General features: G+C 39.9%; 1 protein-coding gene across 6 annotated transcripts in view; it reads left to right on the forward strand.

Moving 5' to 3' along the window:
- Positions 1-6,151: 6,151 nt before the first annotated feature.
- Positions 6,152-18,161, forward strand: part of THOC2 (THO complex subunit 2) — a 47,902-nt gene continuing 35,892 nt past the window's right edge. For 4 of the 6 annotated variants that reach the window (XM_063170597.1, XM_063170599.1, XM_063170600.1 and 1 more), the window contains exons 1-7: positions 6,155-6,303; positions 12,075-12,130; positions 13,302-13,393; positions 14,526-14,577; positions 16,032-16,102; positions 16,748-16,869; positions 17,596-17,729. In XM_063170597.1, coding sequence (XP_063026667.1) covers positions 6,242-6,303; positions 12,075-12,130; positions 13,302-13,393; positions 14,526-14,577; positions 16,032-16,102; positions 16,748-16,869; positions 17,596-17,729 — 589 coding nt within the window. In that variant the 5' untranslated portion in view covers positions 6,155-6,241. Of the gene's footprint in view, positions 6,304-12,074; positions 12,131-13,301; positions 13,394-14,525; positions 14,578-16,031; positions 16,103-16,747; positions 16,870-17,595; positions 17,730-18,161 lie in introns of all 6 variants that reach the window. The other 2 variants (XR_010029752.1, XR_010029751.1) reach the window with 1 other exon arrangement.

Below are 18,161 nucleotides of genomic sequence, written 5' to 3' on the forward strand. Positions count from 1 at the left end.
GCGCCCCCTGGCGGGCCGGTGGGGGCGCGGCGGGCGGGCTCCCGCCGGCGGAGGGCGGCGCGTGGCGGCGGCGGGAGGAAGTGCAGAGAGGCCCCTCAGCCCGCGGCCCCTCAGCACCGCTCGTCCTTCCCCTCAGCCCCCTCAGCCCCTCCGGTCCCCACTGCCCCGCTCCTCATCCCGCTCAGCCTCTCCGGTCCCCACTGCCCCGCTTCTCATCCCGCTCACCCCCCACAACCCCCTCAGTTTCCTCGGCCCCACTCCTCAGCTCCTTCCGTTTGTCTGTCCGGTCAGTGCTTCACCTGCCAGCGCTCCCGGCTCCGTGCCGGCCTCGCCTCTCCGCCCTCAGCACCTCCAGCAGCCCCTTCATGTCACACCATCTTCTCCAAATGCTCATCCCAGCGCTCTCCTTGCTCTCACCTCTTGTCCCAGCAGAATTACAGCTTGTTGTGATTTAAATCTGTTAAACCATAATTTTTTTGGAACTTGAATTTTCCAAATCAGACAGAAACCTCAGGCTATTTTCTTTATAGCCAAAAATCATCTAATCATTCTCATGGCTAAGACTAAGATGGTCCTGAACATTAAAATGTTGCTTTAACCTTTTTCTGGTTTTTAAAATCTCAGGTGATCTCACTGCTGACCCAGCACATTTAACGTTGACAGGGTACTTGGCTATGGGGACCTGCTATTCTCAGGAAAACCTGGAACCATGTTCTCAAACTTTTTTGGTTTTCCCCTCGTGCATGTCAACAGCAGGAACTCACTTTTTGCAGACCCCCGAAGACTTGTGGCAGATAGTGTGGACAATTTCAGGAGAAGCAGTGTAATCATACAATATATTAGAATGTTTGCAGATTCCAGGGCTTACACTGAAAGCCCTTTTGAGTAAGGATCGCTTCTCACTTTGTTTTCCAACACCCACTGAGACCACAGTTTGATTCAAAGCCTTTAGTTATTACAAGTAACTATAGTACAAGGTAAGCAATGAAATAGCAACAAACTCACTTTGATCAGAAAAAACATGTAATGATCATTCAGTAAATCAAAACCAATACTCAATAACTTAGGATGCAATTCCACATACCACTTGCTCCTTTTCAGAAAAGAATGACCTGCAATCTAGAACATAATATTTAGTGATGCAGCACAGTGGTGATGCTGAGCCTATAAGAAATAAACAGCTCTATTGCAGTACTGAGTCACATCCATCTAAACTTATTCCACATCTGTCCAAAGCCAAGATTATTTATTTAAGAACCTTTGGCACAATAAGAGGTTTGCACCTTAACACTACAATGTGAACATGAATATTTATTCTCCTAAGTCTTCATCATACCACATTATTAATACATTCGTTATTTTCACAAAGGGCTTTGCTCTATTGAGGTTTGATATTTGTCCAAATGAAGCAGATTGTTTTCAGAGGTCACAAAGTGGTTTTGCAAATAGCCACTTTCAGGTTTTGATGTCTAAATCAAGAACTATGGTAAGAATTTAAATTGAAAAGCTCTCATCCCTGCAGGAGCTTGGATGAGATCGCCTCCCAAAAACCTTTCCATCAAAAAATATGAGATAAAAGAACTGAAAAAATCAGATCATACTAAAACTACAGTCTCTTTGAAATTTTCTTTACACAATCGTGCTAAAAATTTCAATCAGTTACAACCTGTTTGAGTCAGCTAAACATAAACTGGACTTAGCACACAGTTCTTTGACACGAACTGTTTAGCCAACAATGGGTCAAGAGTCACAGAGGTTCATACAGGAAGGTTTGTTGACATAATCCCTAAGAAATTAATGTAATTTCTTTCCTACTCATCTCATTGACTTATCAATTGGACCATTAGTATCAAATTAATGAATGGAGTGAAAAAAGTTATGCAATCCAGAGCTACGATTTCAGAGGTGCAGTAAAGAAGAAAATCAAATACGGAAAAATCACAAAATGGCAATTTGACAAGGAACATTTTCTGTGAATATGACAATAGCAAATTGAATAACTAATAAGTAACAGATGTCTGAAAGCTGTCTTTTCCCTTGAATTATATCCTGTGCTTTCAGTACTATTGGAAGAAGAGATTCAGTCATTTGATAGGAAAGCCATGCATTTCTATGCTGGTCTACAGAAAATCAAATCTAATTCTCTCTTCCAAAACAGTACAACATTCTTTTTCTTTATCCACAGCATTTACTATTACAGCACATTCTTTCTTTCTTTTTGTTGCAAGCAGGTGATAAACGTCATTCTCATTACATTTTCATGAAGGCAGTGGAAGAGTCTGAAGGGAAGTTTGAGAAAAATAGAGGCATAATTACAGTACAGAAACAGGAAAAGCTGAAAAAACCTGATGAGCCTTTTCAACTTCAGCAATGAAATCTTATGCAGGACAAACATTCCTATAACTCCCAAATCCATTGTTGTCAGACAATACAATAAATTACCTTCTCATTAAAACTAAAACCATCAAATAATGGCAACAGTACTGAACTTGATAATAACTTTTCCCTGTGGGAAAGTTACATCTAAACATGTAAAAACTGAATCTTTCTTTAATGACTTAGTATACTGCTGGTGCCGAAACTGCTTCGAAGTTCACTTCAGGGTGATGTCAAATCAGAGACAGACTGTTCACATTCTTTCACAATCCACTGAGCTAGGATAAATGCCAAATGAAGAGGAAAATGCAACTAGTGATTTATCTTAGTTCTGTTTGAACTGATTAATGCAAGAAATAATTATCTAGAACTGGGACTTTGGACTTAGCAAGCATGTGACATATGACTACATGCATGGTTTTCTATTCTAACTCCTTCATGCTGGAATATTAGCTCTGGCACAAAGGTACAATGTAAGTCTGATATAATAAGTAGAAAAATGGCAAGCTCAAGGCAATGCTTGCCTATTCCCTGCATGTTTCCATATGTATGCCCTGACAGGAGAAAAGAGACAGAGAGGAGCAAAGGGGAATGCTGTGGTTTACAAGCATGTCCCTTTAACCGACCACTTTGGTCATTAATTATCCCCACATCCTGTGGATGGTGTCTGAGTTCTTATATATGTGGGCAACTCAACATGACCATCCAAATCTTAGCAGAGTAAGTTTATTAAATGTTTTATATTGCTGTAGAAACTTAAAAAATATATTCTTCACATGTCAAAGGCAGATGTATTTAACTAAGGATCCTCCTACCTTGAACTCACACAAACTATCAGAAAGAGATGCAGCAGCAGAACAGAGAGCAATGGACAGAGAGCAGATAATAAAGTTGTGCCTTGCCACATGAATTCCATGGAACTGGTTAATAAAGAGGAAATGAGCTGTTGGATGTTTTATTTCTTTTACTTTTGTACATTTCCAGCTCTCCCAATGGATGTCTGTAGTATTTATTTAGAAAACCAAGAATAAATAAATTTTTATAAGATCCAATTACCGCTGATATTTTTCTAGCTATGTATTTGCTGGATAATGTACTACATCCTTGAAAACCTTGCATTCACTGTTCAGTTAAATAACTTCCTGCTGCTATCCAGCTGTTACCATAGTGGTGACACAGGCATTTCCTTTAATGCAGCTGGGACAAAGCCTTCAGAGTACTTCTTTATTCAGGCAGGAAGCACAGTAGGTGACTTAAGACGGTGCTGTGACATATCCTGCCTTTGCAGGCATCATTCTTCCTTCTTTTCAAAATTTTATTTTATTCCATTATTTAGAAAGGTAAATGTCAACCTGTAGAAATAACAGAAAGAAACACAAAATTGTCGTGGCTTTTAACAAGGTTCTCTGACTCATTTATACAAATCTTAGGATGCCCAGGATGCTTTTTCTAGCACACAAGAGCCTCATGAAAAGATGAAGAATAAACCATAAAGGCTGCTATAGAACTAAAATATAAGTCTTATTTCTTAACCTATGAATTCCTCACAATTCAGCTAACATCAGGTGGTACTGAGAAACTCATTTCACTATACAAAGATGTCCACCACAAAAGCAAGGATAAGTCAAAACTGAATATGATTTTATAGCCTGGAACAAAGACTACTCTGTGTCAAAAATATATTATTCTAAGTAGGAATTGGTACATACTTATTTTAAAAATATTTTGCTTTGCCTACATTACTTCATTAAAATGCATGACTGTCTATGTTTTAGAGCTTTTATGTCATATACATAATTAATATTAATTAAGTAGAGTATATTTTATATAAATTCTACCACTAAATGTTTTGTATAGTACCTTAGAAATACTGTGGACTCTTCTCAGAGTAATTTTAAAACTGGTTCTGTCACCTGTGTTTCTACAATGCATGTACTATTTTTTATTTTCAGCCTGTCCCAGTCCCTTACTAATATACTTCAAGAAAGAAGTGGTTTACATTCCTTAAGTAAACTTGTCATTTAACCTGTTGGTCCTGCAATGACTCGATGGCTTTATTCTACTGCATTTCTCCATGACTGTATCTTCCTCTTGATCATGAAGGCAAAATCTCAAATTTTTACATTCAGACCTTTTATAGCTATTCCTACATACATCCTTGCACCTAATATATTTTGCTAGATTCTTGTTTTCTGTTTATGTGTCTGTTACGCTTATATTCTAAATAGACTTACTGCATTTGCTTATAACACCCCCTCATGTTATTCCTCAGGCCTGCAATTTTGTGCCTCTTATCATCCACACATATGTTTTAAATATATTTATTGAATTTTTCTTTTTAAAATAACCTATCGTAAATAATTTAGGCATTTGTAAACTGAATGTATCTTTTATCACACTGCATATGGTATGCCTGGAATGTGGTCTGTATCTAATTAAAAATGTAAGTATGAGAAGCAGAGAATCTGCCTCCTTTGCTACTCGTGTTAGTACAGAGTTTAGGGCTGTAAGGGATCCCCTTGAAGAAGGTGCTGTTCATAGGGCCCAAGAACAGCAGCATCCAGCACAACATACAGTTTGTGGGAACTGGCTGAGAATGAGAATTGAAACAACACTGTTCCCTCTCTCAGGCAGAGTTATGCAGATTTGCTGAAAGGCCAGCATTTCTGAACAGAGCTATTTAGCGAGTGGAAAGCTCTTACACCAAGGGCCGGCAAGCTGATTCACTCAGTGTGGAGAACAGAGCACAAGGCAGCGAGCACAGCAGGGCTGGTACCGATACAGGCACAGGAGCACTGAGGCCTCATCTTGAGATTTCATTTCTATTTCCCCGTTTTTTGAAGTTCCATCGCATTTGTGAAACAATTTACACTACTAGAGGAGTAGAGGAGGAAGCGTTCACAAGACTGAGAAGGCAGGTGACTTGAGAGGAAAGAGAAATGTCTGAAAAGACGAAAAACATGTGCTGCCCGACGAAATAGAGTATTTTAATCCTAATGTCCCAATTAGCAACTGAAGGGAACACAAAACAGCTTGCGGACACTTAATGGAGACAAGGGATATGTAACAAAATAGGCACAGGCATGAGGGGTGACATGCGGAATACGGCATCCATACAACTGTTTGTCCTAAGTGCTTGTATCGGAACGACCATTTACACGTGTCACAGCAAGTTTTACACAAATCCTTTTTGAGCCGCTTATTTATTCAAACGCTTTATCGTTCTGTCCACGGTACTGGGGCTGGGGGTGCCCCGCGCACACGCGCAGGAGTTCGCGACCGCAACGCACATGCGCACACGCGCCCCGCTGTACTAACGCACACGCCGCAAGCAGGGCGCCCCGCCCCACGCCTCTGGCGCGCACACCGCGGCTCCAACGCGGGCGCGCATCACAGCACGGCGTTAACGCGCGTGCACACACACACACACCACCACACGGCTCTAACGCGCGAGCACACGGGCACACACCACCAGACAGTCTAACGCGTGCGCGCACAGACACCACCCCACAGCTCTGGCACGCACACCACCCCACAGCTCTGGCACACGCACCACCACACGGCTCTAACGCGCGTGCACGCACACCACCACACAGCTCTGACACGCACGCGCACGGCGCCCTACGCCCCCGGGACTTCAGTGCGCACGCGCGGGAGGCACCGCGCCCCGCCCCGCCCCTCCCCGCTGTTGTAACGCACACGCGCGGCCGTGGCACCGCCCCGCGGCCCCCGCGCGCAGGCGCAGTCCGCACCGCCGCCTCCCCGCACGGCGCGGCCGCGTCCCGCGGTTTCTCGCGGCCCGTCCGTCCCCTCTGACCCGGCGCCGCCGCTGCTCCATCCGGGCCCTCGGCGCTGCACGGGGAAGATGGCGGCGCTGCTCCCGGCCGAGTGGATAAAGAACTGGGAGAAAGGCGGCAAGAGCGAGTTGTGAGTGCGGGGCCTCGCCGTGGGGAGGGACGGGCGCTGCGGCCTGCGGGAGGGGGGCGAGGGTGCCCGGGCCTCGCCAGCCCGGGGAGCCTGGGGGGCGGCGGGGAGGACGGCGGTCGGGGCTCTGTCCTTGCTGCTGGGCGTAGGGTCGCAGCCATGGTCGGGATGAGGGCCTGGGCCGCCCTCCCGTCCGCTTCGGCCGGGTGCTGCCGCCCTCCGCCGACGCTCGGCCGCCGTAGCTGGGCCCGGCTTTCCCGGCGCCCCGAGCGCCCCCTTCCAGCCTCGGGGCCGGGTTTGTCGGGGGTCGGGCTCATCTTCAGCCGCCCCCCGCGGTAATACGGACCCTGAAGCGCTCCTGTGTCTCTGGCTCTATAGTACTGACTCTTCTGGCAGAGGCCCCAGGCCCCGTTCCCACTTTTTTACCGATTCTGATAGGACTGGCCCCGTATTATTTGACCCAGGCAAAATACGATCAGGTATTCACGCTTGTTCTATCCCACAAAGTAAGCTTTGTGCACGGAGGGGTCCGGTTGCAACCTCTCAAATTAATCCAGGTGTACCAGGAGCTTTCCATTTTGGGCCTGTGTCTGTTTTGAGCCATTTTAATGTGGCAGGTTCACTAAATGTTGTGTTTCAGGAGTACAGCTCTTGAAGGGATATTTTACCAGTTTGGTCATTTCATGTTTCTTTGTTAGTTTAAACTGGAGTGTTCTCTGCACTAACTATATGTTTTTATGTGCTCTTATTTTAATTCTTCCATGTGCTTTTCTTTTTTATTGTAAGTAACAACAAAACTTCAAATTTTGCTGTTTTATATATGGATTTTGCCGGGATCACTTAGAGAAACACTTCTTGATAATCACACATTTTATTATATTCTTTTGTTCATGTTTTCTGAATGGTTGTGCAGATTTGCCAATGAATCTTCCTTGTGCATGAGGGAAACGGCAGTGGGTTGGAGATTAGAGAATGTAGAGAATCCTGCACAAAACACTGTTATTTCCAGAGCCACCATTTTGTAGTGAAGGGGCCCCCCTTTATGGCCATGTAATTTTTGGTTTGACTTATGCTGGAACCATTATTGTGTTAATGCACAAGCTGAACACGGTGAGAGGCCGTGTGGAGTTTGCAAGAGAGCAGACATTTCCTGGCTGATCACAGAATGGCAACTGCACTGTGTTTGTTGGGTTCTCAGCACTCTGAGCTTTGGAGGAGGCAGCTTACATGGCTTTGGACCATGATAAACCTTCCAGGATTCTTCTCTCCCCTCGGAACAGTGCTTCTTAAACAGGATGGGAAGGGAGCGTTCATCTGCCATGGGACCAATAAAACAAAATGATTAGCTGGATTCCTGTGTTTGTGGTACTTGCACTTCATTTGGGAGACTGCTTAAATGACGTTCCAGGCATGACTTCCAGAGCAGTTTGCAGATGAGGCCATATGCTTTAAAAGAAGTGTAATTGTGTCTGGATAGCAGTTGTCAGGCTTTGCAGTGGTAGCTTTATAAATGTGAGGAATATGCATGAACTTATTTTCCAGAATCTAAGGTGTATACCTGTAGACAATATTTAGAGAACTTATTAGGAAGCCAGTTTTATTGGGAGAGTCTTCAGTGCCTAACTTCTTGTTTCTTTTTCCAAAACTTCCTATCCCCTGACTAATTAGAGGAAAACAGAGCTAGGCTGCTATCATTTCAGAATGAAACACACGAAATGGTTTTAAGCATTAAAGTAAAAAGGGAGTAAATGCAGTAACACTACTATTTTTTATTGAATTATTTGTCTAATACTAGTATGCCCAAGAATAAAAATTAGGTCTAGTCCTAAGTTCACTCTTGGTATTTGTGGCTCAAAGTGAGCCCAATTCATTGTAATGATGTTAGAAAAGTGGGGAGGGGAAGGATGCTGCAGAATGGCAAAACTGACATTACTAGCAAATAGAAGAATTATAAAAATTTAGAAGGTTTTTGGTAGGCATTTTAAGGAGATAAAACCCCTTCATAATTACTAGGAAAGATGAGTTCTTATGGTAAAAGTATTTACTTGCTCGAGCATGAAATGGCTTACATGATCTGGTTAGATCAGTTGAGATAGTATTTTGGCAGTAGTAGATACCTAAATGAAAACACATTTCTGTGTTCTGGGGGAAGAGAGAAGAAAATAAAATTGAGAGAAGAAAATGGTTTGTTTTAATTTGGCATTTCAGTTTCTACTGGGATTAATAATGGCTGCTTAAGATAATTGCTCTGACTTTTTTGTTGTTGTTTTGGGGGTGTTGATGTGGTTTTAGGGTTTTTTTGAATGGTGTGATATTTTTGATTGTGTGATCAGCTTGTCATGATTTAACAGTACTATCCAGAAATCAGAAGGTAAGGATTTTGTATGTCTTAAGAATGTCATAATATTAATTAGTAATGCAGTGGTGACCATTTGCTTCTAAGACATTGTTCAGAGACATTGGTCAAAACTGTACAAGCTTGGAATTTAATTAATCAAGCTACTCATTTGTGATAGTATCTAATAAAAATACATAAATGTGGTGGCTTCAAGTGTATGTAGCTGCCAAAACTACATTGGTCAGGATGTGGTCATCTTACGTGTCACTTTTTGTTCAGATCCTCCTCTCTCTAAGTACACTTGACTAAATAATGTTGATTTGTTTGCTACTGGCAGATACTGGTGTGCAGATGAAGTTGGAGTCTGAGTGTGACCATTTATGCTGTTCCTTGTAGACCTACTTGTGTGTGCTGTCTTTGTAGGAAAATTGTTGTGTTTTGCACAGCCAGATGCTGGTCTGTGCCTGCAGCCACATGGACACTTGGAATACACACATATACACAAATAGTAACTGGTACCTTGTGCTGTGAGAGATCAGCACAGCAAGGAGCCTTTAGTGTGGATGGAGGGCTTTAATAAAGTACCTGCCTGGCAGCTCATGCAATGTAGGCCTCAAGATAAACTGAAGAATTTAACATCGTGTGGATGTGAAATGTTGAGACTGGATCTTTCAGGCCCTTCCAGCTTGTGTGTTACTTTAACCCAACACTGTAACATTGCTCACGCAGGTCAGGGGCTGGGAATCATCCAGGGAGTTGGGTGTAGTTGTGCCATCCTGACTGCAAAGTGCAATTGATTGTACTTTATCTCAGCTGAAGAACTACCTGCATCAGTTAAGTTATGCATATATTAAGTGCTGGCAGGCACATGCACTTTGTGATAATTACTGCTTTAATCCCCGTGTGGGAGTGGAATGGAGGTTGTAGGATGTGGTGTATTGACTTGGGAGGTCTCAGTTCTGCTGCTGCCTCTGCCATGCAGACTTGTTCACACTGCTTCAGAATTGGTGTTCTCAGCAAATCTATCCCATCACAATCCAAAATAAATCTGATTTTGAAACTGTGGTTTTCAAAAGTGATTGTGTGTTTTTTTAAAGCTATTTTTGACAGTTTTACTTTCAGATGAAGAGATGTAGGTTTTAGTAGAGCAGGGAAGTTCTCCATCCTAAACTGGCAGCAATGAGCTACCAGGTCAGAGTAGTAAGTCAGATGAACACTGACCGGATTCTGTCCTGTGAAGGTACAGCTGTTTTGATTTTCATTTCATGCACTGAGGTGAGACTAGATGAACTAATCTCTCAGGTTGTTGTTGCTGGAAAGGAGGAGACTGCCTTGCCTTCAGTCACCAAGGTGCCTCTGTGGCCTCCTGGGAAGTGCTCCAACCTGCAGAAGCGGCTGGAGACCTGGGTTTGGACCAGTTTTGTGCCAGGTTTGTCAGGTGCACCGATGTAACTGATGGGAGGGCTGAAACTGCTGCTGAGAAGGGAGGAAGTGTTCTGGAGTGTGTCCCATTTCTGCAGTAACACACCATTCAATCAGTGCAGCTGTACTGCCTGGCAGCACCCACAGCAAAGGTGGTCTTGCTTTGAGAGAATGCCTCTAGAAAAGAATAGAGTCATAATAGAATCATAAAAAGAAATACTTCTGCCTTTCTTTTTCTTTTTTCCTCCAGTATAATAATTCAGAGGGTTCTAATTGCAAATATTAAGCATGTTGTTTTGCAGATCATCTTAGAGTTTTTTACTATATTGATCAAACAGATTTGTGTCTTAAAGTAATGTGGTGTTGTTAATACTATTTTGATACTGCTGGGAAGGGAATGGGAAGGGCTTGAAGCTCTGATTTTGCATTAAGGTGTACTTGAAAGAACTCATCAATCCAAGCAGACAGGGTTGTTGCTCTTGTAACCTGGTTGAGGATGGTAATCTTAGGACATAGGGGCCAAAGTGTCTGTCTCAGAAATTTTTTTTAAGCATCTGATGTTTCACTTTACTGTTATTTGTATAGAGAATTTAGAAACAAGTGCTTATAGGGCACCTTCTTTATGAAAAAGTAACTAAAATTTAACAAAATTGATTTTTATTGAATTGATATACTTTTTCGGGACAGCTAGGGGAAGAAATCTATTCTTTAAAAATGTTAACTTACCATTAATGAAAAATAAAATACCTATTCCCCTGTTTTGCTGTCTCTATTCTAGTTATTTCCAAATATATCCTCTTCAATAGTGTTTAGGACATTTTAGCCATACCTTTGCTTTTTGCTGAGGTTCTGTGTTTCTGCTGATTGTTATGTGTGAAACTCCCTAGTTTCCAGTTGTCTGAAGGGTGTGTATACCTTATATTTGCTAATTATAATCCTCTGATTGCTGGAACAGCTGCTTAGTCTTGCTAGAGAAGTGATAATCTATATAGGATGCAAATAGAATGGGTAATGGATTGCCACAGAACTATTTTTTACTGTTATTTTTCATGATGAGCCTCTGTAACAATTACACATAACTGCCTTATTTGAGACAGCTTAAAATGGCTCCCACAGCAAACTGTAGTCTTGCCATCTTATGTAGGACTGAGACATAGCTCTGATAACCTTCTCACTTTTTGCACGTGAAAGATACTTTGGAAAATATGTGAACTTCTGGTTGAAAATGTGCAAATGTGACAAAAATTCTTCAAATATTCCCTGGTGTCTGTTATGATAAAGATAAATCACTACCTTTCTTAAATACTGCCACTTTTAAATAGGAAACTGCTTTTGAAACCTCTTGCTGGGGTGACCGTACTGGTAGAGAAGAGGGAAGATCCTTGTATCTCGGAAAGATGTCCATTTCCAAGCTGTCAGTGTAGTGGAGAAGCATTTCTTTTCTAACACAGAGAACTATTAATTTCTCTCTGCACAGTGTGCACAGAGTGCTTTTTGCATATGGCTCTTTGGGTGCAGCCAGTCACAATGCAACATGACAGGTTTCTGCTTCCTAGAGTGGATTGTTTTAGGGACTAGAATTAAGAAAAAAATGTCTTACTCTTGGTGAAACATTGCATGAGGAAATAATGCACATATGTTAATGTTGAAAGTTTTTTACAAGCAGGAGTTAGAATTACTATAACTATGGTAGTTTTCAATGAGAAGCATTTCCTCATTGGATAATGCCAGTAGATTATTGCTAGGACTTCCTTGCCTCATGTTCTTACTTTTCTCAAGGAAATACAATGTTAGGAAGAATATTTATATGTGTATGAGATCTATTGGGAATCTTGTGTTTCTTTGCTGTAAGTTCTCTGAATTAGGGTTTACTTTGGAGAAATTCAAATGTCATTATCCATTAAACCACCGAAATCTAAAGCTGCTTTAGCCAGGGCATCAATGAAAAAAGAACCCCAAAACATTTGTATCCTAATATCTAATGATTGTTTTTAAAACATTTGTTTTATTTTAGTGTGCAGCTGTGTCGTGCTCTCAGTGAAAACAAAAATCATGATGTGGGTTTCAGAGGTAAGTTGTTTGTTTGCTGGTTTTAGTTGAATAGAAAACAAGCCTGGAAACAGTTGATTGTGGTACCTTTGCATGTGTGTGATTGGAATGTTCATGTGACCATTAGTGGGTGCTGAAGGTGAATACTACAAATACAAACATCCACTACCAGGATTGCTTTCAGACATCCAGGGTTTTTTTTTGGCAGCATTGTCCAATGTTTGATTTATGCCATAGAAAACGGAATTCCATTTTGCAAGCTCAACACAAAACTAGATTTTATTTTAAAAGTTAAATATCTGAACCCTAAGTGTACAAGTGTGAAATTAGCCTATCTGTGTTAAAAATAAATTGTTTTAATTCACCCACAGTGGTCTGTAGTCACCACCTTACTGACTGCATGATTTAAGGCATTAAGATCTGTGTAACTTGTTATTGAATATAGTTTATTGAACAAACCATGTGGTGAAAGTACAAGGTGAAAACATGGGGGTTTGTTATTATTCATATAGTAAAACCACAACATTTTTGTGTATTATTTAAGAACCTTACAGGTTTCTCACAGCTGATTTTACAACCACCATGTTTATATTGTGCAAGGTTTTTCTCAACTGGAATACCTCTGTTTAGTGCTTCAGCTTATTGCAAGCATTTTTAAGGTTACATTCTTGAGTCATTGGAGACTTTCCTTAGAAAAATGAAGAAATAATCCTTATCAAACATTTTTTCTCCAATTAAATTTTACTTTCTAGAGAGAAATGGTTTTTGAGAGCGTATCTGTGATGAGACATGGCTAGGAAAGTATTGTAATGTTTTCTGTGTGTGTATAACATGATAATATTATAATGTGTGTATAATATGACATTGGTGTGAATTAGAAGGTAAGGATGTCTTTGTTAAGTCACCTATCAAGACTCAGGTTACTGTATGCAGGATGGTGATTTTTCTTCCCATTTTACTGTTATTCCATGGACTCTCCAGAGAAAGTGGATCATCGCTCACTTTATGCTTGTGTGAAATCTTAGATTTTGATGATCAGTTTTAATCTATTAGCAATAACAAAGTAATCTCCTTTACTGATGAGGGAAACATATCTCCTTTACTTGTCTGATGTCTGCAGCATTACTGTAAACATTGCTTTAACAGACAGAGGATTAGCTAATATGTTCCTTCATCTCTTGTCTTTCAACAGATATTCAGCAGGCTTTGTATGAGCTTGCTTACCACGTTGTCAGAGGAAACTTAAAGCATGATCAAGCTTCTAATGTTCTTGGTGATGTCATAGTAAGTATATATTTGTAACAATTACATGCTTAATAAAATCTTTCTTATAAAAGACCAGATGACATCCAAGCAGGAAAATATTCAAGAGATTTTTCTTTGATATGTCTAAAAATCATTCTTATCAAATTCTTCATTTATGTACACTTGATATATATGTAGACTGGCAGGGTTTCATTTTTTCATGGTGAGGAATAGATATTTCAGCATAAATTAAAAGTTAAGTCACTTTTGAAGGGCACATGAAGACTGAAGTTGTTAATAAATAAGTTAATAAATGCTAGAAACAAATGTCACTTGCACATGCAGCACATCTGTGATGCCACCTTCTGGTTTTTGTAACAGTGTGACAGTGTTCCATTTTATTGTTGGGATATCCAAGTTCTGTGATGGCCCTTGAAATAATGCACTAGACTTAGTTTTTGTTTGAGCAAGACTCTTCTTAAAATGCTTTGAATAAGTGGAGAAAATAAGGAAGAGAGTAATTTCCTCTAAACTACCATGCTTACAAATACTGGTTTCTTAAGACAGTGAACTAGGAAAAATGCATTGAAAATATTTTAGAAATATTTTCTTAATTTTGCTAAGTTGCTGTTTTGATGTGTATGGAACATTAAGGAAAAATGTGTTGCAATAATCTACTGTAACTCTTTTGGGTTTTTTGAACTTCAGCATTGGTGTTGAGGCAAGACAAGGCTGTAGGGCACCTTGCTGTTGGGGTGGCATGAGAAATGTTGGATCTTTGGTTGCCATAGGAAATCAGAATCTGTTTGGTGTGTGAGAAACTGCAGGTCACTTTTTGAGCTCCTGCTCCTCACACAGGGATAAAGAGCCTTGAGCCAAGGAGGTGGAGGGACCAATGAGGGGGTTTTGTCCCTGGTCACAAAACACCCTGTAACCTTGACATGTAATTTAAGTGTGTCACTACATATCAATAGTTAGTTCAGCACTTACATTACATATTAGTCACTAATTAAACATCTGCATTATTAATATGAATTATTAATAATATAAATAATATGCATGACTAATTGAGCTAAACTTTATGATGATGCATTATTTTATATAATGCAAACATTTTCTAAGCTTGCATATTGGATTTTCTGCCTTCATTAAATGGGATCTTGTTCCCTAGGAATTCCGAGAAGACATGCCTTCTATCCTAGCTGATGTGTTCTGCATATTAGGTAAGTTGGGGTCCCTTCCTTTCAGCATTGCAACAGATTTGAGAAATTCAAGTTTTGTGTATCTGCTTCTTGACTTCTTCAGGAAACTTCATTACATCTGTAAAGCATGATTCCTCTTTACAAAGCACGTGTTGATTCTTCCTCAGTGTATCTGTACTTCACTTGTTAATGTCTTTTCATTCTGCTTTGTTCTGTTATAGTTTCCAGAAGTTTGCTTATTAAAGGCAGTGCAAGTTGATCTGCCAAGAATAGTTAAAGGAGCTAGCTTGTAAGAGTGTTGGATGTTAGATTAGAAGACTTAAATTAGCTGCTTCTTGAACTACTGGAATAACTGAAACTAGTGTATCTGTCTGCCTTTTTCTATTTATATTTCTTTTCCCTCTTTCCTTTAAGTTAGTGTGTAGCCAAATGCTATGCTTTCACTAGTAGCAGAGAATAGTGTGGCTAAGGAGCTGGGTTTCAAACTTGGCAGCAAAGGACATTTGACAATTTCTTTCTTGTTTCCTCTAACCCCTTTTTTACTCTAATCAGTATTTGCTGCTATCAGGATTTTTTCCCAGCTGTGCTTCAATATATGAGAATTTTGATTTGTCCACTCATCCACATACACTGGAAAAATTTTTTAATGCAGCTTGTTCTTTGGCTGAGAGTCTTGGCTGCTGAGGTCCAGGCTGATCTGACTGGTCTGTTGCCTCCACTTCTACCCTGCTACAGTCACTGGTTTTCAGTCTCTTTAGGGCCTTCTTTCTGACATATTTGTTGCTGATGTTTTCTCTGTGGGTATGTGTGGTGGGTTTCTTGTTGGTTTGTTTATTGTAAGGCCTGTCTTGCATTCTGTTACGGAGTTTTCTACTCCTTGTGCAGCTCCTTACTTCCTGTCATGATGTGCTTTTCTATAACTGCTTCAGAAGGTTTGCTTCCCTGGCCAGTGTTCCATGGCCTGTCTTCCCACAGGAGTGAATTGCTTTCAGTAGTTGACAATACAGAAGGCATTAATGGTAACAGACAATCACAGCTGGTAAGAGACTGCAGGCAGACAGTAAATGGTAGTTCTCTGAACCACAGGGAAAAAGATGAGAACATTACCTTAAGGCCAGGGTCATGCAGTCCTCTTCACTGGTTCATATTTCTGATTTTGTGCTTACTATTGATCTTTAATGCTTGCCATAAACGTTATTGCAACAAAGAGAGTGGCAAGAAAAATTACTGCAACATTCCTCTGGTTTCTGTTTTACCTTTTCATGAGACTTGTGGATGAGTGAGAATTGTCATCAAGATATTACGTGAACCCCATGGGGGGATGAGTGGGTGGGAAGTGGCAAGAAACTGCCATGCTATCAATAAGTTTCTTTGCCTTGTGTTATCATTAGTATTTGTCAGAATAGTTCCTAAAAGAAGAAACTCTCAAAATTTCACAAGTAAAAATTGCTTTCTCCCCCCATCTTCTTTTGTAGATATCGAAACAAGTTGTTTAGAAGAAAAAAATAAGAGGGATCATTTTACACAACTGGTATTGGCCTGTTTGGTAAGTTATACCTGGAAAAATTGCATGTCAAAATTTGACAAGGAAAATAAGAGTGTTGAAGCTTGATTTTATTTTTCTCCAGAAAAGACTGTAAGAGTGTTTTCCAAATGCCCAAATAATTTAAAAATTCATCTCCAAAGTGTTGTGATAGAAGAGTATAGTACAGATCCCTCTTGAGTTCTTTAAAGAGTTTTGAGAGAACTTAAATTTTTCTACCACCTACAAGTTTACCAGAAATTTTTCTTCTGAGTTGCACTTCTTTATGTAATGTCCTCCTGTGTTTAGAAGGAACATTCCTAAATGCATGGGATAAGCTTGATTTGTAGGAAAGTTCAGCATATGAAAATAAGACTTCTTAAAAAATAAAGAATACTCTTTGTAAATATGCAGTTCTTGGTAATAATGTTCCTGGATGCTATGCAATGTAACCAGCAGTTAGACTCTAGGGCTTTAGGATGCTCTTGTATATAAAATCTACCACTGTGAAATTCCAGTTTCAGTTAAGAGTGTCAGCTTCTGTGTTTGAAGCAAAATGTAAACTTTTTTTGTTGTAGTCAGAAAGCACATGTAGCATAAAGTAATAATTGTGTGGTTTCTAGGTCTTTGTAATTGACAAATTTGGTGTGTGTTTTTGGTGTTTTTCAGTACCTTGTATCTGACACTGTCCTAAAGGAGCGTTTAGATCCAGAGACACTGGAGTCATTGGGACTCATCAAGCAGTCTCAACAGTTCAATCAAAAATCTGTTAAAATAAAGACAAAACTATTGTAAGTCTTGAGGCAAGGGTTGTCTGGGGAGTGGGTGGGGAAGGGCAATGATGATTAGTCTGGTAACAATGTTTTCTACCAAGTGCTCAGTTTTCTTTGGGAAATACATTTTGTTGCATTTTAACTTGCCATTGACAAAAGGATTATTTTTGCCTTTAGTTTTCAAACTCTTGAGAAGTATAAAATCTTTCTCATGTTATCTATGGCTTTTGCTACAGGGATTCCATGTACAGATATATGAATTTACAAAGTATAACTAAATTAATTATTGCTCTTGCGTCAGTTAAGAATAGGTTTTGTTTTCATAAGTAGGAAAACACAGTTATTTTAGTTTGGGCAGCACAGATTTTTTTTTTGGTGTATGTTTGGTTCCTGTCTCCGCATCCAGTGTTTCAGTGTCAAAGAGCATCACATGAAACAAGAATAGATTCTTAAACATGGACTGCCACAGAGCAGTTCTCCAGAGTAGTGTGTAGAACAAGCTTTCCTGTTAAGTGCAAGTCTAATCTTTTTAATTGTCTGCATTTGAAATAAGAGCTGGATTTATTTGCAGAGTGCATGCTACATTACAGGTATTCATATACTGCATTTAATAGCTTTTGCAACAGCACAGGTTCTTAAAAATGTGTTCAGAATTAGCATTTTGTATAACAAATTGCTAAGAGCATAAGTAAGCTTCACTGGATGCATGTTACACAACAGTATTTAATTTCTCTTTATTTGCAGTTATAAGCAACAGAAGTTTAATTTGCTAAGAGAAGAGAATGAAGGTTATGCAAAGCTTATTGCAGAATTGGGTCAAGACTTATCTGGAAATATCACTAGTGATTTAATCCTTGAAAATATCAAATCTTTAATAGGTAAGGAATTTATTGAAAGAATATGAACATTGGTTTTCCTGTATGATCTTATGACTACATAAAGTAGATCAGCTTGGATAGAATTATGGTATCTTTAAGTTCCTATTTCTGTGGAAAAATGAATTTTGGGAATGTTGTGTAGGTACACTTAACTTAAAATACTGAATTTATGGTGTAGCCTTAGATATGCATGCTGTGATTTTAACATCTTTTGAAGATATGCTTGTCAGGCAGATTGGAGCATAACAAAGTAATGCTTTTTGCTATTGAATATATCAGTTCAGTGCATGAGCATTCTTTTATTCTTGAAGATACTGAATGAGTGATTCCTTGTGAAGAGAAATTAGAAGTAGTAAATGTTTTTCCTTTACCTAGTTCTTTTAGTGGCTTTTTTCATATTTCTAAGTTGAGTGATGAAACAGGAAATACCTG

Source organism: Melospiza melodia, chromosome 16 (assembly GCF_035770615.1).
Source record: "Melospiza melodia melodia isolate bMelMel2 chromosome 16, bMelMel2.pri, whole genome shotgun sequence".
Lineage (NCBI taxonomy): Eukaryota > Metazoa > Chordata > Aves > Passeriformes > Passerellidae > Melospiza > Melospiza melodia.